The sequence below is a fragment of the Ranitomeya variabilis genome, chromosome 5 (assembly GCF_051348905.1).
Source record: "Ranitomeya variabilis isolate aRanVar5 chromosome 5, aRanVar5.hap1, whole genome shotgun sequence".
Lineage (NCBI taxonomy): Eukaryota > Metazoa > Chordata > Amphibia > Anura > Dendrobatidae > Ranitomeya > Ranitomeya variabilis.
The window spans coordinates 676,222,721-676,246,350 of record NC_135236.1 but is presented as its reverse complement, the minus strand read 5'-3'; the positions used below and the strand labels follow the sequence as shown (position 1 = coordinate 676,246,350).

Sequence of the window (23,630 nt, the reverse complement as noted above, 5' to 3'; positions counted from 1 at the left end):
AGCACTATCTTGGTTACCATTGGAAGATGATTTCAATATAAGGGGCACTATTTGCTAAACTTTTGTGCGTTTTGCCAAGGTATTCTTCTATATGGAGGCACCTATTTAGGTCCGGATTATGGTTTAGACTACATAATTTATCTTTTCACTACTGCACTTTCCCTATATTGTTTTCCTACCTGCATTGAAAGGGACAGTGCAGGGGAGATAGGGGCAGTCTGCGTTTGAGTGGGGGCGCCAAAAAATCGTCTCTTAGGGTGCCAACCTCCACAGCAAGGCAGTTTTCAGCAATAGTGGTATTTAGGACCTTAATAGGTTATTTTACATCTTTTTGTGACTATTTATTCTATTTTTGGGTCGGGGTTTTATATTGTTTCTAATAAAAGTGAAGTTTTAGGGGTTATATGTACGTCGCATTTATGATTTTCCCCAACAATATTTAGTTTTTGTATAGCTCCAAAGAGAGGGGGAGCCATGGAAAAGAATTGCTTGTACTAAGCCCTCAAACTGAGGAGCCCGAACAAGAAGTCCCTAAAGTTTCCGATAACGACAAGGAGGAAGAAGAATCATCTACGCAGACCTCTGCTAGCGGCAAAGTGTGATGAGGGAACAGCCGCCATCTTGGACGGGCATACTAACACAGATTGGCGTGACTCCATTTTGTCTCCTGGTCACAGGTCTGCAGAGAGGAGTGCTCCTGGCCCCCACCTTTTCTAATGAACATAGTGCCTATTAGTATGGTAATTGGCTGAGCTCAGTGTAGATTGCAGAAGGTACTTCAAAGCTCAGGGAGGAAGCCACACCAGCAGGGGGCTTGGAAATGCATGGGGGCTTAATTAAAGCACGCATGTCAAGTAGCCACTGGATACACATCTAGTATGGTCGTCCAGCCGAACCGTCTCTGACATGGAATCGTGAATTATGGACGCATCGTCCGAGGTACCGGCTCATAAAAAATATTCCCCTCGTCCTAAAGAAATGGTGCATCTAATAGTGCGACTCCTGTATCCGTGGGAGGTCTGAAACCCGAGATATAGAGATCAGCCTCCCACAGGGACCGAATGGGTCCAGGTTTGATCCCAGTACGACCGGCAGAACAAACCACAGGCGCTGGTACTGCCCGTGTGCTGATCCGATCATCCTGAGAGCAGTTATCCCATTTATTAGATATTGGAACAAATATCGCAGGGAGGCAGAGGGGTGGAGATTGCTAAGCCCACCCAGCTACAGGGGGAGGGACACGGCAGGGTTAAGAGCTGGAACATGTGGAGAGTGACACACACAGAATATGACCAGCTAAGAAACAGGGCATACGCCAGCCAGAGGGGGGCAAGCACACGCTTTCTGGGGGCTGCCCAGCAACTGAAGTCTTGGACCTGTGGAACGCTGCGCCCCCCGGCTTCCACAAGCAACCTTCAACCTGGTAAAGTGACCTCCAGCTTTATACCTTAAGCCTCGTATCATTGTTGTTATATTGTACTCTGACTGTAACTCTTGATATATTGTGATTGTATATTTCTTGTAATTACCTAGTGCGCCCTTAAGGCAATTAAATCATAAATTAATTTTGGGCTGATCCTTTTACTCTGATTGCGAATCTTAGAATACCCAGTGTGGGTAACAGGGCAGTCATTCCGGCGGCCATTTGCTCTAGGTGCAGTTCCCTTACTGACCTGAGAGACAAAGGGGGCGCCGGAGAGCTGTGCCTGTGTAGTGACGTCACGGATTGGTGACGTGGAAGGAACAGGGGCTTCCTTCACAGTGGTGGCAGCGTACGTGGGATCAGAGTAATAGTGTGCGTGGGACCCCTACTCCCAGACACTAAAGACTACCAGTGGTAACTTTCGCTGCTGGGGTCTTAAGGTCAGCCCAGCACTAGACGGTCAGAGTGTAAATATAATAAGTTGTGTGCAAGGTCAGGGTTACAGCTGTGTCAGTAACCAGAGGTTCCAAAGATGGCGGAGGGCACCAGGAGTGCAGTGAGGGCGCAGGCCAGTGCTATGGTCGATGAGGAGGTGGTGGTGGACTTTACTGTTCAAGGCGAGGGGGAGCTCAGCCCAGACTCCCCAAAGAGCCAGCCACCTGCGCTTAGTCCAGCAAGGGACTACCCACCACCTACCCGCCCCAGCCTGTCCACATCAGAGGCCCTTGTTGCAGCGGCAGTGGCACGTCTCGAGGCGGGTAATGAAGACGCCTATATGAGACTCATGGCAGCTGCAGAGAAGGCAGCGGAGCGGGCCGAGAAAGCTGCAGAGCGGGCAGAGAAAGCTGCAGAGCGGGCAGCGGAGCAAGCAGCGGCAGAGAGAGCAGCGGAGCACCAGCACCGACTGGAGATGGCTCAACACGGGCTCCCGCTGGACGCCCCAGCACCACCAGAGTCCAGGGTTTCCAAAGTCCGGGCCGAGGACTTCCCTCTGCTTGAGAAGGATGGAGACCTGGATTCCTTCTTGCTGGCCTTTGAAAGGACCTGCCTTCAACACCATCTGGCCCCGGCTCAGTGGGCAAGATACCTGACCCCCCGTTTGAGGGGTAAGTCCCTGGAAGTTTTGGGGGACTTACCTGCCGGGGCGGAGCAGGACTACAGCAGCATCAAGCGGGCCCTGATCCAGCACTACAACCTCACCCCGGAGTCCTACCGCAAGAAGTTCCGGAGCCTGCAGCGGGGCCCAAAGGACACCTGGACCGACCACATGCGGGCGTTGCTGAGAGCTGCAGAGCACTGGACCTCGGGTCTAGCGCTCACCACCCGCCAGGAGGTCCAGGAACTGTTCGTCACGGAGCAGTTCTTGTGGAACTGCCCAGAGGACCTCCAGCAGTTCCTCCGTGACCGGAAACCAAAGGGGGCTTCTGCTACAGCCGCCCTGGCAGATGAGTATGCCAATAACAGGGCGCCTGAGCCGAAGAAGCCTGCCAGCAGCACCTGGAGAGGGGGTAAGCCCAATCCTGCCCCTGTTTCCCCAGCCCCCAGAGTGCAAGGGGTGTACCCCCCTGCTGCCCTCTCCAGGCCAGGTGCAGAACCCAGACGTTGTCATCACTGCAACCAGCTGGGACACTTCAAGTCTGCATGTCCCCAGCGTCTTAAGGCCCCTTCCCTGTCCCCGGAACCGTCCACTGTTTTATGTGTGGGAGGGGGTGGTGGGAGGTCCCTGGACAATTACCAACCCGTCACTATCGGCCGCTCAGCGGTCATGGGACTGCGGGACACAGGCGCTGAACGAACCCTGGTACGTCCTGAGGTGGTGTTTCCTCAAGACTTGGTACCGGGAAAAACCCTTTCCGTCTCCGGAATTGGAGGCGTGGAACCGGCGCTGCCTGTCTCCAAGGTGTTTTTGGACTGGGGCGCCGGGAGGGGAGTGCGGGAGGTGGGAGTAACGTCAAATATTCCTGCCAATGTATTACTTGGGACCGATTTGGGGCGGATAGTGTCTCAGTATGTGGCCAATGAAACCCCCAAGTTCGGCTCCCCAAGAATGTCATGACTCTACTGTGAATGTTGATGCGTTGAATGTGCCTCCAACAGTGGAGGAGGGATTGAAACCTGAGGGTAATCCATACACTGACACCACACACACAGGGCTCACAGGGAGGACAGGTGAGGAGACTGTAGGGGAGAGCTCAGAGGTGGAGGGAGGGGCTGCTATGGGCAGTGTAGGGCCCCTAAGTGAATCCAGCCTGCTGAGTCTAGGGCCCCTGCAGGAAGAGGAACAGGCCATGGGGGGAGGAGGCGTCCCAGGAGAGGAGCCACCAGGTAAGACCCCAGGGCAGGAGTTCCCCACACCCGGGATGTCAGGAGGGCAGGGAAGTCTGCCTGACCCGGCGACTTGGTCAGGAGCCGGGGGGAAGCAGGCGCTACCCATGGGCAAAGCGGTCGTGGCCGCTGTCACCAGGAGTGGGAGCGCCGGAGCCCAAGGAGCCTTGCAGAGGTCCAAAGGCTTCCCCCTCTCTGACCAAGTGGCGGCCGAGTCAGACAGCGGCCAGGAGACAGATCCCGGGGAGCTGACAGCGGATGTGGCAGTGTCGTCCATTCTCGCCACATCGAGTCAGGGATTTCAGGCAGCGTTGGAAGCTGATGCTAGCCTGAAAGCTCTCAAGGAGCAGGCGGCACAGCCTCCTGGGGAGTCAGACCGCGAGCGGGTGGTCTGGGACCAGGGATGGCTGTTCCAGGTAACGGTCCAGCAGGGTTCACTGGAGGCGTGGCCCAGGGACCGACAGTTAGGGGTACCCTATCCGCTCAGAGACAGAGAGGAGGCAGAGACAGCCTCAGAGAGAGAGAGAGGAGGGGGCAGGGACAGCCTCAGGGAAAGAAAGCAGGAGGCAGAGACAGCCTCAGAGAGGGACAGAGGAGGAGGCAGGGACAGCCTCAGAGACAGAGAGGAGGAGGCAGAGACAGCCTCAGAGAGAGAGAGAGGAGGGGGCAGAGACAGCCTCAGAAAGAGAGAGGGAGAGGCAGAGACAGCCTCAGAGAGAGAGGGAGAGGCAGAGACAGCCTCAGAGAGAGAGGGAGAGGCAGAGACAGCCTCAGAGAGGGACAGAGGAGGAGGCAGGGACAGCCTCAGAGACAGAGAGGAGGAGGCAGAGACCGCCTCAGAGAGAGACAGAAGAGGAGGCAGGGACAGCCTCAGAAAGAGAGAGGGAGAGGCAGAGACAGCCTCAGAGAGGGACAGGGGAGGAGGCAGGGACAGCCTCAGGGAAAGAGAGAAGGAGGCAGAGACAGCCTCAGAGAGGGACAGAGGAGGAGGCGGGGACAGCCTCAGAGACAGAGAGGAGGAGGCAGAGACAGCCTCAGAAAGAGAGAGAGGAGGGGGCAGGGACAGCCTCAGAAAGAGAGAGGGAGAGGCAGAGACAGCATCAGAGAGAGAGGGAGAGGCAGAGACAGCCTCAGAGAGAGAGGGAGAGGCAGAGACAGCCTCAGAGAGAGAGGGAGAGGCAGAGACAGCCTCAGAAAGAGACAGAGGAGGAGGCAGGGACAGCCTCAGAGACAGAGAGGAGGAGGCAGAGACAGCCTCAGAGAGAGAGAGAGGAGGAGGCAGAGACAGCCTCAGAAAGAGAGAGAGGAGGGGGCAGGGACAGCCTCAGAAAGAGAGAGGGAGAGGCAGAGACAGCCTCAGAGAGAGAGGGAGAGGCAGAGACAGCCTCAGAGAGAGAGGGAGAGGCAGAGACAGCCTCAGAAAGAGAGAAGGAGGCAGAGACAGCCTCAGAGAGGGACAGAGGAGGAGGCAGGGACAGCCTCAGAGACAGAGAGGAGGAGGCAGAGACAGCCTCAGAGAGAGGCAGAGGAGGAGGCGGGGACAGCCTCAGAAAGAGAGAGGGAGAGGCCGAGACAGCCTTAGAGAGAGAGGAGGGGGCAGAGACAGCCTCAGAGAGAGACAGAGGAGGAGGCAGAGACTGCCTCAGGGAAGGAGAGAAGGAGGCAGAGACGGCCTCAGGGCGAGACAGAGGAGGAGGCAGGGACAGCTTCAGAGACAGAGAGGAGGGGGCAGGGACAGCCTCAGAGAGAGAGAGAAGGGGGCAGAGACCGCCTCAGAGAGAGACAGAGGAGGAGGCAGAGACTGCCTCAGAGAGACAGAGGAGGAGGCAGAGACAGCCTCGGAGAGAGACAGAGGAGGGGGCAGAGACCATGGTAATGCTGATGGGTTGTCCCGGCAAGGAGAAAGTGCGGAAGGGCGCACGGGGGAACACAGGAATGTGATGCCCCCTAGCGCCCTCTAAAGCAGGGAGGTGTGATGAGGGAACAGCCGCCATCTTGGACGGGCATACTAACACAGATTGGCGTGACTCCATTTTGTCTCCTGGTCACAGGTCTGCAGAGAGGAGTGCTCCTGGCCCCCACCTTTTCTAATGAACATAGTGCCTATTAGTATGGTAATTGGCTGAGCTCAGTGTAGATTGCAGAAGGTACTTCAAAGCTCAGGGAGGAAGCCACACCAGCAGGGGGCTTGGAAATGCATGGGGGCTTAATTAAAGCACGCATGTCAAGTAGCCACTGGATACACATCTAGTATGGTCGTCCAGCCGAACCGTCTCTGACATGGAATCGTGAATTATGGACGCATCGTCCGAGGTACCGGCTCATAAAAAATATTCCCCTCGTCCTAAAGAAATGGTGCATCTAATAGTGCGACTCCTGTATCCGTGGGAGGTCTGAAACCCGAGATATAGAGATCAACCTCCCACAGGGACCGAATGGGTCCAGGTTTGATCCCAGTACGACCGGCAGAACAAACCACAGGCGCTGGTACTGCCCGTGTGCTGATCCGATCATCCTGAGAGCAGTTATCCCATTTATTAGATATTGGAACAAATATCGCAGGGAGGCAGAGGGGTGGAGATTGCTAAGCCCACCCAGCTACAGGGGGAGGGACACGGCAGGGTTAAGAGCTGGAACATGTGGAGAGTGACACACACAGAATATGACCAGCTAAGAAACAGGGCATACGCCAGCCAGAGGGGGGCAAGCACACGCTTTCTGGGGGCTGCCCAGCAACTGAAGTCTTGGACCTGTGGAACGCTGCGCCCCCCGGCTTCCACAAGCAACCTTCAACCTGGTAAAGTGACCTCCAGCTTTATACCTTAAGCCTCGTATCATTGTTGTTATATTGTACTCTGACTGTAACTCTTGATATATTGTGATTGTATATTTCTTGTAATTACCTAGTGCGCCCTTAAGGCAATTAAATCATAAATTAATTTTGGGCTGATCCTTTTACTCTGATTGCGAATCTTAGAATACCCAGTGTGGGTAACAGGGCAGTCATTCCGGCGGCCATTTGCTCTAGGTGCAGTTCCCTTACTGACCTGAGAGACAAAGGGGGCGCCGGAGAGCTGTGCCTGTGTAGTGACGTCACGGATTGGTGACGTGGAAGGAACAGGGGCTTCCTTCACACAAAGCTAAGAAGAAGAAGAAGAAGAAAAAGAAGAAGACAGCAGTAGTTGATGAAGCAGAGAAAGCATATCTCAACCTGACTGATGAGCAGCTCCTAGACCATTTAGTCTGGGAGTATGTACAAGAAGAAAGGCAGACGAAGATGCGAGAATCGCAGGTATCTGACTCCCCTCCAAAAAACAAAGAGAAGCACGAAGAGTCCTCGCCCGTGGAATGGCGAGCTTTAAGAGAGGGGGAATGTAAGGAGGTTGCTTTCCCTGCTCCTTGCCTGGAACCACTTAGTCAGACAGCTGGGTTGCTGGGGGGAAGACTTTCTTCCCTGGACAGAGGGGATCAGGAGACTGCTGGGAAAAGAGAGGTGTGGTCAGAAAAGAGCGGGAGAGCAGAGAGAAAGCAGCACGCCAAAGAGAGGGCAGTCTGCAGCGCCGCGCTCCCCTAAAAGTAGTGCTCCCCATGAGGGCATTGAGGCTGAGATACCCACCAGAGTGAAGGCTGGATGTGGGGGTGTAGATCTGGAAGCCTCCAGAATCAGAGACAGTGACTGTGCAGCCCTGGTGACCGCAGTGATAAGCAAAGAATCCCTGGTGACCGCAGTGACAAGCAAAGAATCCCTGAGTGTGATAAGTAACTACCCAGTGTGTGTGTGACAGCGTTAATACAGGGAGACTGTCAGCCTGGTGCACAGAGGCTCTTGCAGCAGCGACGGGAGACTGTGCTATTTCCTGGTTTCAGTTTCACTTTGGGAAGAACAGATTGCAGAGAGACTTAACCCCGGACTTTCCAGAAGACACAGAAGAGACTTCAGGATCTCAAGCCCTGCTGGTGACTGTATCCACATTGGGAAAAAAGGACCCTTCAGTCAGGATCTCCCTGGGCTGATAAGTTACAAGAACACTCGTTAACCCTTTGATTCCGCTTAACTGTTTACTGTTTTACTTGACTCTATTAACCCCGTTTACTCCCTGCGAGGAGAATTTTACCCCTGTTAATAAATTCCCCTCAACAGTTGGTCTGTCTGTTCCATGGTGACATACGAAACCCTGCACTCTATTACACATGAATCACACATTCCTTCTTTCCGCTCTGAGCAATGGCGTCTGCTGGTCTTAGAAAGGAGCTGAACTGCTCTATCTGTAAGGACATTTATACAGATCCTGTAACCTTGAGATGTGGACACAACTTCTGCCAGGTCTGTATTGATGGAGTGCAGGATACAGAGGGCGGGTATGGAGAATATCCCTGTCCTGAATGTAGAGCAACATTTCACAAGCGGCCTCCACTACAGAAGAACATAACTCTGTGTAATGTAGTGGAGAATTTCCTGTCTACTCAGCCACATCAGGAGAAGATCACCGGGATCTGCTGCACTTACTGTGTGGACTCTCCTGTACCTGCTGTTAAATCCTGTCTACACTGTGAGGCTTCTCTGTGTATTAAACACTTGAAAGTTCACATAGAAACATCAGCAGATCACGTCCTAACAGAACCCAGCACTTCCCTGAAAAGCAGAAAATGCTCCATCCATAGGAAGATCCTGGAATATTACTGCACTGAGGACGCTGCTTGTATCTGTGTATCCTGCAGTTCAGTTGGAGAACATCGGGGACACCGGGTGGAGATTCTGGATGAGGCCTCTGAGAAGAAGAAGAAGAAACTGAGAAATGGTCTCCATAAACTGATCACAAAGAGAAAGAAAACTAAGGAAAAAGTCAAGACTTTAGAAGAGCGCAAGAGAAAAGCTCAAGAAATAGCACCTGGAGAAGCTGAGAGAGTCACTGCCCTGTTTATAGACATCAGGAGACGGGTGGACGACCTGGAGAAGAGGATCCTGAGTGAGGTCTCCAAGTGGGAAGCGAGGATGACACTGTCACTGTCTGATGTGATCCAGAAGCTGGAAATAAAGAAGGACGAGCTGTCCAGGAAGATGAGGCACATTGAGAAGCTGTGTAACATGACGGATCCACTGACTGTCTTACAGGAACCAGACACCGGTGACTTGTGTGATCCTGAGGGGGGAGGTGATGAGGACACAGGACGACATGATGGAGGTGATGAGGCCACAGGAGGACATGATGGAGGTGATGAGGACACAGGAGGACATCATGGAGGTGATTGGGGTGCGGAGCTGATCTCACACATATCACACACATTATCTGATATGATAAGAGATATAAATGTGATCTTCCATGTTCAGGATCCTGCAGACATATTACTGGATGTAAACACGGCTGATAATAATCTCTTTATATCAGACGACCTGAAAACTGCGACCTGGACATGGAAGACACAGAATCGTCCAGAAACTGCAGAGAGATTCCATGATTATCTGGTGATGAGCGGGAGGAGATTTACCTCAGGACGACATTACTGGGATGTGGAGATCAGTAGATCTGTATTGTGGAGTGTGGGGATGTGTTACCCCAGTATAGACAGGAGGGGGCGTCAGTCACACATTGGAGATAATAACAAGTCCTGGGGTTTATATAGGGGGATGGTGAATAATAATCAGTATTCAGTGATACATGACAGTGAAGTGATCCTGTTACCTCACCAGATCTCCAGTGATGGAGTCAGGATATGTCTGGATTATGAGGCCGGGCAGTTGTCCTTTTATGCGCTGTGTGACCCCATCAGACACTTACACACCTTCACTGCCTCCTTCTCCGAGCCCCTTCATGCTGTGTTATATGTATATGGAGGATCTATAAAGATATCAGGGAGCAACTGGGAGGAAACCTCTTTATAGAAGAAATCTGCTCAGCGACTGAGATTAGAATATGATTGGTGGAGCAATCAGTCAATGGGGAGCACTAGTGGGAGGGACTTCATCTATGCTTTCATATCTCCAGAGAACCGACAAAAATTAGTTTTATTTGTTTTAATCTATTTTTCTTTTTTTTTTGCTACTTCTTTACTCATAATCCTTTACTTTTCTCTCTATTATGTTTGGTCATTTAATGCCCCCATAGAACGCTATATCTGATAGGCAATACAATTTCTGCATTAAATATGTGATCATAGATTATTGCAGTCGCCTTTCAACAACTAGATCATGTAATCGTGCCTTAGTTTCCCTCTGGGAGCCCTTCTCTTGCGGTGGATGTTGTTGTCATCATATCTGGGGTAACGTGTCTATACGACGTCATCACAGCCATGACCCCTCATGATGCACCTTCTTGGGGGTACAGGGGATGCATCGGGACGCCGTCTGACACCCCGGTCGGAGATGCAGGTGATGGCGGCGACCTATATCAGCACAGTACAGAGCTGCCAGATGTAATTGCAGGGTGATGCTGGCATCTCACATCAGCGGAGCACACAGCTGCTAATACTACCGGTGAGGAATTCCATAGGCAGTATGTCCATATACAAAAAACAGGCATGGCTCCTCCACTCACACCCTTCCTGAGGAAGCCAAAAGGAGAAACGCGCGTCGGGGTGGACTGGTGGTAAATATATTATCTTACTTTGATTTACTCTCTTATTTCCTTTCCTTACCAGCCACATTCATTATTTAAACATAAAAATCATTCCTTGCAACCCATGCATTTATATATGTGCATCATCAATAGTGCTTATTTATTCTATGCTATAAATAATATATTCTGTTACACCAGCATTTTATTGCATTTTTCTCCTTTTTTTTGCATTTTTGGTACATTAATTTACATCTGCATATTTAAAGCCATTAACACGTTACATCTAACAACTAGCACCTTATAGGCTTTTGCACAGCAGATCGAGCTGTTGTATTGTAGATGGAAACTATTTTTTCATTGCTTTGTTTTCCAATAATTTATAGTAATTATATTTCTTTTGACTTTTACAAGATTCATTATTTACATGTAAGTGACTTTTGCAAGCAGTGGAATATAGCTACCATCTTTATTTTGCATATATTTATATGTAAAATCTGCTATACATTTCTCCATTGGAGCTAGAGGCTTATTAACCTATTTTTAATCTGCCATTAATTTTTTATATGTAATTAAGATACCACCTGTTTATTATCAGAATTGTATCTTCTTCTTTATGTGTTTTTAGCATTTTCTGTGAATAATTAATAAACATTTATTGTTTATACTTTATTTTGGATGAATTCTGTACACTATAGAGTTACAGAGGAGAATGGAGTGTTGTCATACTTGGTAAATTATAAAGTTTATTATTTTTACAGGCACTTTGCAATTTTAACAGTATAATAAGATGAAACAACATCTATTGACATCTCTGTCATAGAAAAGATTTGTGGATGTGTTAGTGGCTAAAAGCTCCCATATAAATTAGACTATTTATCCAGTGGTTGTGTCCCTCCCTGTAATACAGGCTGCGTATGAGGTCAGTGTGTCCAAAATGCTGCTGTCTTCTCCAGATCGTATGTATCTGCCCAGCTTCATTCCTGGAATGATTTCCCATTCTGTGCAGAAGCTACAGCAGATACAAATTATCCTTTTACAGCCCATGATAGATCACTATTTCCTTGTGATAAGATCCTCTTATGTCATGAAATGTTTAACTTTCACCTACCAGATGTTTTCAATGTCTTCTCTCCTCTCTGATATTTTTTCTTGGTTATATACTCTGTACGTTTCTCACACTCTTTACACTTTTTGGGACACTGCGGCTTACGCCGCTGTCCCCTGACTGCTGCGCCTTCCCCCTGTGTTAAAAGCAGATCTCCCATTTAGTGAGTCCAAAATGGGATATGGGGTTAACTCCCCGCAGAGGGGGCGGGGCTTATCCTCTGCTTCTGGCACCAGGAAGTGCTGATAGCTCATCCGATCCCTGGACCCGGACCTGTGAGGGCAGCCGGCATCATGGACCCGCTGGGAGAAGCGGTGAGGGACGGAATTAGCAGGGAAGGTAGCGCTTGGTTAGCAGCATTGCTGACCGGGAGCGACTCCTTCTCTGCCATGGCGACGGCGGTGCCGCCGGAGGGCCGGCGCTCTCGCAGAGCCACCCGGCCTCCGGCACGGCTGAGCCCGCCATTACATTCAAAGAAGAGCGCGCGCAATTCGCGTGCGCGCTCTTCTTCTGACTCGGGCGCCAGGCGCTTTAGCACGGCGGGAAGCAGCGTCGTACATCAGGTGGGGGAGGTGCAGGGATCGGCGCTGCGTGACACTCACATTAGTTTAGCCCCTGCTGCCCCAGTTACAGTAGGAAGGGGTGCAGGCCTGCAAGTGCCAGCGTTATTACCTGGCACTGCAATCTTACTTGGTAACAGCATGGGGGGAGCCCAGGGAACGTCTGTTTCCTCACAGGATGCAGGTTCTGCAGAAAGGGAGATTGAGGCTCTGCAGGGGGGCATCCCACCACTTTCTAGGGACATGGGGGAAGTTATGGCCAATACTGACAGGGGCAGGGAGACGGCAGCCCCAGTGCAGCCGAATGTGGGTTCACATCGCATATTATCAGCGCCCGGACAGCATAGCGTATATTCCCAGTATAGTATAGGGGGAGAGTCACAGTTTCCATCCTACCCGCTCATTTTTAGTACCCCGTACTCGCAAATACCGGGTGGGCAATTAGCTCCCTCTCAGGTGGTGGTAGCCGAACATCAGAACCCCCCAGCGTCGCTATCGCTGATGGCAACCGGTGTTCGTCCCCCAATTCAGGGGCTGGCACCCTGGCTCTGGATAACAGACAGAGTGCGGGCATCCGCTCCGCGCGCAGATCATCATCGTCATCCCCCAGAGGGCACCGCAGGAATAGACATAGGAAGCACGGTCGTTCTGACAGCAAGCGGCGTTCGTATCGATCCAGGTCCAGCCGGCGCAGTAAGCATTCTAGAGCGTCGCGTTGGCGCTCGCCTTCGTCATCAGGCATTTTTTCAAGCAGGTCACGCAGGCAGGAGTCTTCTCGTCCTAGGTCCAAAACATCGCATGGAGCGTCAAGGTTCGATGACTCCCGTGGCACGGGACACAAGCCGTTCGGAGGTTGGTGCATCAATTGGTGAGTATCCTTTGTTGGGGCTTGGGGGGGGGAGAGAACCAACACCATCTTTGCAGACACAGTAGCCAATGCGGCCACAGGGAATAGGATTTATGTTAACCCCAAAAATACTACAACTGTCAGGATCGTGTAGGCAGCCCCTCCCTCCTCGCCCGAATGTTTATAAGGATAGGCTGTTTTGTGGTGTCCCTCCGTTAGGGGCTCACTAGGACAGCGCCATCAAGGAACAAATCTGTCCTCCTAGGACGTGTTATGGCGGAGAAGCACCCGGCGAGGTGCTCTGAGTTTTTTATATACTTAGTCAGCATCTATAATCCCCACTGTAAGTTCTACGGGCTCTGCAAATATAAGCACGAGTGTTCAGCCCCAAAAAGCTAACCCCCCCAAAAAAAAACCCCTCTACAGGTGAGGTTACCGACGCCAGTGAGCGTGGAAAGAATGGGGTCGTGGCTGGACAAATACCCCAATAAGTCGGCTGCGGCGCAACTGCGGTTCGGTTTTTCCTATGGTTTTTCATCCCGTTTAACTGGTCCCTCGAGTCGCAGTCAGCCCCAAATTTACAATCAGCTAGGGAGTTACCCAACGTGTTAGCGGAGAAATTGGGTACGGAAATCGGGTTGGGTCGCTTCCGCGGTCCTTTTAAGACACCTCCTTTCCCTAATTTGCGTGTTTCACCCCTAGGCATGGTTCCCAAATAGGAATCAGGCAAGTACCGGTTGATTCACCACCTGTCCTACCCCAAGGGTACGTCGGCCAACGACGGCATACTCAGTGAGGACTCAGCCATTACTTATATATCCTGCGATAAAGCAGTGGATTTAGTCAGAAATGCTGGTTCGGGGGCCCTTACGGCCAAGTCAGACATAGAATCCGCTTTCCGTCTACTTCCGGTTCACCCGGATTGCTGCCAATTACTGGGAGCCAAATTTGAGGATTTTTTACTATTACAACGCATGTCTTCCCATGGGTTGCTCAATTTCCTGTTTTTTATGTTGAATTATTCAGCGAATTTTTTAGAATGGGTTGCCCGCGAGATCACTCGGCTAACCGCCATTACTCATTACCTTGATCATTTTTGATAGTTGGCCCAGCCGACTCAGACGTCTGTTCCACAGCACTGGCACAATTCAAAGATGCCATGACATACTTTGGGGTCCCATTTTTCCCCGAGAAGACGATAGGGCCAGTATCAGTGATCACATTCCTTGGGTTTGTAATCGACACGGTCGCCATGGAATTTAGATTGCCAAAAAAAAAAAAAAAAAAATCAACAAATCGCTGGACCTCATTAATGGATGCATTTCGGTTGGCAAAGTCACATTGACGCAAATGCAGTCACTTCTTGGCTCACTAAATTTTGCATGCAGGTTCATGCCAGCGGGCAGGATATTTTTCTCGCAGATTGACCTTTGCCACGAGAGGAGTGAAACAACGTCATCACAGATTCAGGATCACGGCCCAGTTACTTTCTGATTTAAACACATGGAAGATGTTTCTCAGCAATTACAATGGTAGGACTTGCTTTCAGGAGACAGAGTGTTCAACCGTTGATATGGGTTTGTTGTTTGCAGCGTCAGGCCACACGGGTTTCAGTGTTCGTTTCGGCTGCTAAATATGCTCCTGCCAATGGCCTGCTTCCTGGATTCCAAGGAGTGTAACGGTGACCCAACCTTGATTGACCTTTTCCCGTTGCGCTTGTCATGGAACTATGGGGCCCACTATTGGCCAACATGCGGATCCGCTTACACCTTGAAACCGTTGGAGGGGCGCATGCCATCAGCTACCTAGCATTTCCTTCATTTTGGTTTTTGTACCTGATCAGATCCATAGTATTAAAATGTTTAATGTTTAATGTTTGGTTTAAATCTAATACATTTCCTGATAACAATGAGACTGTTCCAGAGTTAGTAACTGCGATTTATTCACAGGACCTATGGGATTTGCTTCTTCAGGAGCGTTTGGAGGAGGTGGATTGCCCACATTCGATCTGGGATGTCCTGGGGACCTGATGCCGCTAATACGCTCATCGGTAGCTCCGTCGACCTGGAGAGCCTATGGTAAGGCGTGGGAGGAGTGGTGGTTTTTAGCAGACGGAAAGCCGGTGGGGTCTTCTGATGATGTTCGGATGCAGGTGACCATGGCATTTCTATCCAAATTGCATGCCAAGGGAGTATCGGGTGCGATAGCGCGCAACCGTGTGTCTGCGTTAGCCTTCCATTTTAAATTGCGAGGATGGTCGGATTTCACAAAACATTTTTCTTTTTTTTTAGTCAGCCAGCTATTGAAAGGTTGGCTCCGAGTGGATAATGCACTGCGACAATAGGCGTCCTATCTCCTTTGATTTGCTAATTAGCTTGGTTAAATCCGCGGTATCAGTTTGCGATTATAACTATGAAGCTGCACTTACATCAGCGGCTTTCGAACTGGCGTTTTTTTGGGGCCATGCGGGTCAGTGAGATCTTTCCCACGGCCCTAAATAAACCGGGTGGACTGAGGCGTGATGACGTATTGATTTGTTACAATCTCAGGATCAGGATATGTAAATCTAAAACTGATCAGGAGGTCTGGGGACGTGGTTCCCGATATTTGCCATCAATAAGGACGTTTGTCCGTGAACGTTAGTCAAGAACTACTTGCAGGTGAGAAAGGATGGTGATCAATTTTTCATGCATGCGAGTGGTCTCCCTCTAGTGTCGGGCCAATTCTTAGCCATATTGAGACGTGCGTTGTCTTCTTTTTGGGTATTCCTGCAGCAGAATTTGGGACTCATTTTTTTCGTATAGGTGCAGCGTCTGAAGCTTCCAGGGCGGGTTTATTTGAATCAGAGATTCAAAGGGTGGGCAGATGGATATCCCGCTGTTTTGCCAGATATATCAAGCCTGACTTAGTGTTATAATTAAAAATAATTTTATTTTTGGTTTTGGTTTTGTTTTGTCTAACAATAATATAGAAGCAGCTCCAGATACAAATCGGAGAAGTTATCGTTAGTGTTTTGGTTATTATATGTTGGCTAATTGTATACATACTTTACTTCCTAGATGGAGTGCGACCCAGTGTCTGGATAGTGGGTCTCTCATACATCTATTGGGCAGCTCGTCGTGCTGAATTGTACCCAGGAGGGCGATCCTTGGTTTTTGTTGATGTCGATGTGATATGGCGTGGTATGAGAGGTCTGACGTGGTCCCAAGTGCTGCCGGAGGTCGCTCACATTACAAGGGGGTCTTCATCTCCCGCCATTGTGGTTATCCATGCTGGAGGAAATGACCTGGCTTCGTTTCCACTTGCCGAGCTGCTTACGCTTATCAGATCTGATATGGACAAATTCCCGAGTTTTTTCCTGCTGATGCGACTAATCTGGTCCGAAGTTATCCCAAAACTGGTGTGGCGGGGTGCCAGGGAATTGGATGCTATGGAGAGATCCAGACGCTCTTTGAATCAGAGGATATCGCGCTTCGTGAAATTTAAGAATGGTGTAGTGGTAAGGCACCATCGTCTGGAGGGAGATAATTCCGGTTTTCTTATTTCAGACGGAGTTCATTCGTACGAGGCGGGTTTGGATATCTTCCTCAATGGGCTTCGTGAAGGTGTCGTACAGGCTATGCTTTCGTTTGGGGGGTCGCAGCTCTCTGTATTCGCTCCTCCTTGGCGTAAGGGTGGAGTTTTGTTGGTGGTGAAGATACCTGCCCGGGAGTCCGGAAGGCAGTAAATCTCCCTACACCCAAATTTGTTGGCAGATATTGCCTGAGTTTATAAGCTGTGACCAAATATTTACCCAAAGTTAAAAGATGGAAATTTTATGCCTATATTTCCCAATAAAGTCTTCAATTTTGATAATTTGTTGGTGTCACTTAATGGGAGTAAACGGTTATGGGTCGTAGCAGTCTTTGGGACACTGCGGCTTACGCCGCTGTCCCCTGACTGCTGCGCCTTCCCCCTGTGTTAAAAGCAGATCTCCCATTTAGTGAGTCCAAAATGGGATATGGGGTTAACTCCCCGCAGAGGGGGCGGGGCTTATCCTCTGCTTCTGGCACCAGGAAGTGCTGATAGCTCATCCGATCCCTGGACCCGGACCTGTTTCCCGCCCTCCCTCCCCTTTTGTTATGGTTTTGTTTCAGTTGCAGCTGCGTAAGGGTGGAGTTTTGTTGGTGGTGAAGATACCTGCCCGGGAGTCCGGAAGGCAGTAAATCTCCCTACACCCAAATTTGTTGGCAGATATTGCCTGAGTTTATAAGCTGCGACCAAATATTTACCCAAAGTTAAAAGATGGAAATTTTATGCCTATATTTCCCAATAAAGTCTTCAATTTTGATAATTTGTTGGTGTCACTTAATGGGAGTAAACGGTTATGGGTCGTAGCAGTCTGATATCATAGATCCTGTGTGATCTGCACTTCCTGAAAATCTATTTTTTTCCTTCCCCCACCACCTATACCCTCTGATCGGCCACATACAATCTCCTCTCCGCACCTGCTGCTATCGCTAACACTGAGAGGAGGCACTGCACAATACTGCTGTGAGAACTGCCAAACACCTTGCCCACGGAGGTGGCTTACAGGGGTGTTACCCTCACAAAAGTAGTTGAAAACAGTGTTTTATGTCATAGATACAAATGCATGGAGCAATCCATCTCATGCAGACATGTGCACACTCGGTGCACTCCTTGCCCGGCTGTCATGATTCTCAATGGCGAGAGAACATAGCCCAGCATATATGAGAACTAGCTCTTGGAAGATGGAAACTATACTGACCATGAACTAAACCTGCCGCACAACTAGAAGTGGCCGGGTAGCATGCCTACGTTTTTTTATCCCTAGATGCCCAGCGCCAGCCGGAGAACTACCTAATCCTAGCAGAGGAAAAGACAGTCCTGGCTCACCTCTAGAGAAATTTTCCCAAAAGGCAGACAGAGGCCCCCACATATATTGGCGGTGATTTTAGATGAAATGACAAACGTAGTATGAAAATAGGTTTAGCAAAATCGAGGTCCGCTTACTAGATAGCAGGAAGACAGAAAGGGCACTTTCATGGTCAGCAGAAAACCCTATCAAAACACCATCCAGAAATTACTTTAAGACTCTAGCATTAACTCATAACACCAGAGTGGCAATTTCCGATCACTAGAGCTTTCCAGACACAGTAACGAAACAGCAGCTGTGAACAGGAACAAAATGCAAAAACACACAAGGACAAAAGTCCAACTTAGCTGGGAGTTGTCTAGTAGCAGGAACATGCACAGAAGGCTTCTGATTACATTGTTGACCGGCAAGAAACTGACAGAGGAGCAAGGTTATATAGCGACTCCCACATCCTGATAGGAGCAGGTGAACAGAGGGGATGATGCACACAAGTTCAATTCCACAAGTGGCCACCGGGGGAGCCCAGAATCCAATTTCACAACAGTACCCCCCCCCTCAAGGAGGGGGCACCGAACCCTCACCAGAACCACCAGGGCGATCAGGATGAGCCCTATGAAAGGCACGGACAAGATCGGAGGCATGAACATCAGAGGCAGTGACCCAAGAATTATCCTCCTGACCGTATCCCTTCCATTTGACCAGATACTGGAGTCTCCGTCTGGAAACACGAGAGTCTAAGATCTTTTCCACAACGTACTCCAACTCACCCTCAACCAACACCAGAGCAGGAGGCTCAACGGAAGGCACAACCGGTACCTCATACCTGCGCAACAATGACCGATGAAAAACATTATGAATCGAAAAGGATGCAGGGAGGTCCAAACGGAAGGACACAGGGTTAAGAATCTCCAATATCTTGTACGGGCCGATGAACCGAGGCTTAAACTTAGGAGAAGAAACCCTCATAGGGACAAAACGAGAAGACAACCACACCAAGTCCCCAACACAAAGCCGAGGACCAACACGACGACGGCGGTTGGCAAAAAGCTGAGTCTTCTCCTGGGACAACTTCAAATTGTCCACCACCTGCCCCCAAATCTGATGCAACCTCTCCACCACAGCATCCACTCCAGGACAATCCGAAGATTCCACTTGACCGGAGGAAAATCGAGGATGAAACCCCGAATTACAGAAAAATGGGGACACCAAGGTGGCAGAGCTGGCCCGATTATTGAGGGCGAACTCCGCCAAAGGCAAAAAAGCAACCCAATCATCCTGATCCGCAGACACAAAACACCTCAAATATGTCTCCAAGGTCTGATTAGTCCGCTCGGTCTGGCCATTAGTCTGAGGATGGAAAGCAGACGAAAAAGACAAATCTATGCCCATCCTAGCACAGAATGCCCGCCAAAATCTAGACACGAATTGGGTCCCTCTGTCAGAAACGATATTCTCAGGAATACCATGCAAACGAACAACATTTTGAAAAAACAGAGGAACCAACTCGGAAGAAGAAGGCAACTTAGGCAAGGGAACCAGATGGACCATCTTAGAGAAACGGTCACACACCACCCAGATGACAGACATCTTCTGAGAAACAGGCAGATCCGAAATAAAATCCATCGAGATGTGCGTCCAAGGCCTCTTCGGGATAGGCAAGGGTAACAACAATCCACTAGCCCGAGAACAACAAGGCTTGGCCCGAGCACAAACGTCACAAGACTGCACAAAGCCTCGCACATCTCGTGACAGGGAAGGCCACCAGAAGGACCTTGCCACCAAATCCCTGGTACCAAAGATTCCAGGATGACCTGCCAACGCAGAAGAATGAACCTCAGAGATGACTCTACTGGTCCAATCATCAGGAACAAACAGTCTACCAGGTGGGCAACGATCAGGTCTATCCGCCTGAAACTCCTGCAAGGCCCGCCGCAGGTCTGGAGAAACAGCAGACAATATCACTCCATCTTTAAGGATACCTGTGGGCTCAGAATTACCAGGGGAGTCAGGCTCAAAACTCCTAGAAAGGGCATCCGCCTTAACATTCTTAGAACCCGGTAGGTACGACACCACAAAATTAAACCGAGAGAAAAACAACGACCAGCGCGCCTGTCTAGGATTCAGGCGCCTGGCAGACTCAAGGTAAATTAAATTTTTGTGGTCAGTCAATACCACCACCTGATGTCTGGCCCCCTCAAGCCAGTGACGCCACTCCTCAAAAGCCCACTTCATGGCCAAAAGCTCCCGATTCCCAATATCATAATTCCGCTCGGCGGGCGAAAATTTACGGGAAAAAAAAGCACAAGGTCTCATCACGGAGCAGTCGGAACTTCTCTGCGACAACACCGCCCCAGCTCCGATTTCAGAAGCGTCGACCTCAACCTGAAAAGGAAGAGCAACATCAGGCTGACGCAACACTGGGGCGGAAGAAAAGCGGCGCTTGAGCTCCTGAAAGGCCTCCACAGCATCAGGGGACCAATCAGCAACATCAGCACCCTTCTTAGTCAAATCAGTCAATGGTTTCACAACATCAGAAAAACCAGCAATAAATCGACGATAAAAGTTAGCAAAGCCCAAAAATTTCTGAAGACTCTTAAGAGAAGAGGGTTGCGTCCAATCACCAATAGCCTGAACCTTGACAGGATCCATCTCGATGGAAGAGGGGGAAAAAATGTATCCCAAGAAGGAAATCTTTTGAACCCCAAAAACACACTTAGAACCCTTCACACACAAGGAATTAGACCGCAAAACCTGAAAAACCCTCCTGACCTGCTGGACATGAGAGTCCCAGTCATCCGAAAAAATCAGAATATCATCCAGATACACAATCATAAATTTATCCAAATAATCGCGGAAAATGTCATGCATAAAGGACTGGAAGACTGAAGGGGCATTAGAAAGACCAAAAGGCATCACCAAATACTCAAAATGGCCCTTAGGGTATTTACTACCCGGGATCAAGTCTATGGCACAATCGCACTCCCGGTGCGGAGGTAGTGAACCAACCTTGGGTTCTTCAAAAACGTCACGAAAGTCAGACAAGAATTCAGGAATCTCAGAGGGAATAGATGATGAAATGGAAACCAAAGGTACGTCCCCATGAGTTCCTTTACATCCCCAGCTTAACACAGACATAGCTCTCCAGTCGAGGACTGGGTTATGAGATTGCAGCCATGGCAATCCCAGCACCAAAACATCATGTAGATTATACAGCACCAGAAAGCGAATAACCTCCTGGTGATCCGGATTAACACGCATAGTCACTTGTGTCCAGTATTGTGGTTTATTACTAGCCAATGGGGTGGAGTCAATCCCTTTCAGAGGTATCGGAGCCTCCAATGGCTCCAAATCATACCCACAGCGTTTGGCAAAGGACCAATCCATAAGACTCAAAGCAGCGCCAGAGTCGACATAGGCGTCCGCGGTAATAGATGACAAAGAACAAATCAGGGTCACAGATAGAATAAACTTAGACTGTAAAGTGCTAATTGAAACAGACTTGTCAGGCTTCTTAGTACGCTTAAAGCATGCTGATATAACATGAGTTGAATCACCACAATAGAAGCACAACCCATTTTTTCGTCTAAAATTCTGCCGCTCGCTTCTGGACAGAATTCTATCACATTGCATATTTTCTGGCGTTTTCTCAGTAGACACCGCCAAATGGTGCACAGGTTTGCGCTCCCGCAGACGCCTATCGATCTGAATAGCCATCGTCATGGACTCATTCAGACTCGCAGGCACAGGGAACCCCACCATAACATCCTTAATGGCATCAGAGAGACCTTCTCTGAAAATCGCCGCCAGGGCGCACTCATTCCACTGAGTAAGCACAGACCATTTGCGGAATTTTTGGCAGTATATTTCAGCTTCATCTTGCCCCTGAGACAAGGACATCAAGGCCTTTTCCGCCTGAAGCTCTAAATGAGGTTCCTCATAAAGCAACCCCAAGGCCAGAAAAAACGCATCCACATTGAGCAACGCAGGATCCCCTGGTGCCAATGCAAAAGCCCAGTCTTGAGGGTCGCCCCGGAGCAAGGAAATTACAATCCTGACCTGCTGTGCAGGGTCTCCGGCAGAGCGAGACTTCAGGGACAAAAACAATTTGCAATTATTTTTAAAATTTTGAAAGTGAGATCTATTCCCCGAGAAGAACTCAGGCAAAGGAATTCTAGGCTCAGACATAGGTGCATGAACAACAAAATCTTGCAAATTTTGTACCTTTGTGGCGAGATTATTCAAACCTGTAGCTACACTCTGAAGATCCATTTGAAACAGGTGAACACAGAGCCATTCAAGGATTAGAAGGAGAGAAAGAGAGGAAGGCTGCAGTATAGGCAGACTAGCAAGTGATTCAATTAAGAGCACACTCAGAACTAGAGGGGGAAAAAAAAAAAAAATTGTAGCAGACTTCTTTTTTCTCTCCTTTCTCAGCCAGTAATTTAACCCTTTTTTGGGCCGGTCAAACTGTCATGATTCTCAATGGCGAGAGAACATAGCCCAGCATATATGAGAACTAGCTCTTGGAAGATGGAAACTATACTGACCATGAACTAAACCTGCCGCACAACTAGAAGTGGCCGGGTAGCATGCCTACGTTTTTTTATCCCTAGATGCCCAGCGCCAGCCGGAGAACTACCTAATCCTAGCAGAGGAAAAGACAGTCCTGGCTCACCTCTAGAGAAATTTTCCCAAAAGGCAGACAGAGGCCCCCACATATATTGGCGGTGATTTTAGATGAAATGACAAACGTAGTATGAAAATAGGTTTAGCAAAATCGAGGTCCGCTTACTAGATAGCAGGAAGACAGAAAGGGCACTTTCATGGTCAGCAGAAAACCCTATCAAAACACCATCCAGAAATTACTTTAAGACTCTAGCATTAACTCATAACACCAGAGTGGCAATTTCCGATCACTAGAGCTTTCCAGACACAGTAACGAAACAGCAGCTGTGAACAGGAACAAAATGCAAAAACACACAAGGACAAAAGTCCAACTTAGCTGGGAGTTGTCTAGTAGCAGGAACATGCACAGAAGGCTTCTGATTACATTGTTGACCGGCAAGAAACTGACAGAGGAGCAAGGTTATATAGCGACTCCCACATCCTGATAGGAGCAGGTGAACAGAGGGGATGATGCACACAAGTTCAATTCCACAAGTGGCCACCGGGGGAGCCCAGAATCCAATTTCACAACACCCGGCATACTGCGCTGTACAGGTGGCCGGTAACTTAGCCAATGAGCTGAAAGCTATAAAATAAAAAATCTCTCTGTCCTTGATAAAGGAGAGGAATTTTAATAAGAAGTAACTTGTAAAGTTGATTGTTTTTTAAAACAATTTGCAATTTTACTAATTTAATAAGATTAAACAATTCCTTTTAAAGACTGTGGCCACCTTTGACATGCAACAAATAATATTTCCATGTTAGTGGCCTGTCTCCAGTCCTCCATCCTCAGCAATTCAGGGGACATCATACTCACTTGTAGGTCACAGGACTCTGCTGTCTCCAGGCCTCCATCCTCAGCAGCCACCGTACACAATTCAGGGACATCATACTCGCTTGTAGGCCACAGGACTCTGCTGTCTCCAGGCCTCCATCCTCAGCAGCCACCGTACACAATTCAGGGACATCACACTCGCTTGTAGGCCACAGGACTCTGTTGTCTCCAGGCCTCCATCCTCAGCAGCCACCGTACACAATTCAGAGGACATCAAGTCCATTGCAGCCTCGAAACCTTTACTGGTCAGTTCATGTTCATCCAGTTGTGACTTCACTTCATACTTCTTAATTCTTTAGCACAATGCATCCTCAGCCCTACTATTCATTCTTCCTGGACAATCCCTAAGCCCACTGACTGGCAGCCCCTATGTCAGACCTTGGGATTCAAATGTTACAGGGGAGTTAACTTAGGATTTCAGTAAGGCGTCCCACTGCTTT

At 49.4% G+C, this 23,630-nt stretch overlaps 2 protein-coding genes across 2 annotated transcripts; both read left to right on the top strand.

Annotated features, from left to right (window-relative positions):
• Positions 1-7,951: 7,951 nt before the first annotated feature.
• LOC143774094 (E3 ubiquitin/ISG15 ligase TRIM25-like) lies at positions 7,952-10,662 on the top strand. Its single transcript, XM_077261390.1, has one exon. The coding sequence runs from the start codon at positions 7,974-7,976 to the stop codon at positions 9,627-9,629; it is 1,656 nt and encodes a 551-aa protein (XP_077117505.1). The 5' UTR covers positions 7,952-7,973; the 3' UTR covers positions 9,630-10,662.
• An 867-nt stretch (positions 10,663-11,529) lies between these two features.
• LOC143776994 (uncharacterized) lies at positions 11,530-17,147 on the top strand. The gene is made up of 3 exons (XM_077266882.1): positions 11,530-14,346; positions 14,764-14,892; positions 15,874-17,147. The coding sequence occupies exons 1-3, from the start codon at positions 14,325-14,327 to the stop codon at positions 16,539-16,541; spliced, it is 819 nt and encodes a 272-aa protein (XP_077122997.1). The 5' UTR covers positions 11,530-14,324; the 3' UTR covers positions 16,542-17,147.
• The last annotated feature ends 6,483 nt before the right edge of the window (positions 17,148-23,630 follow it).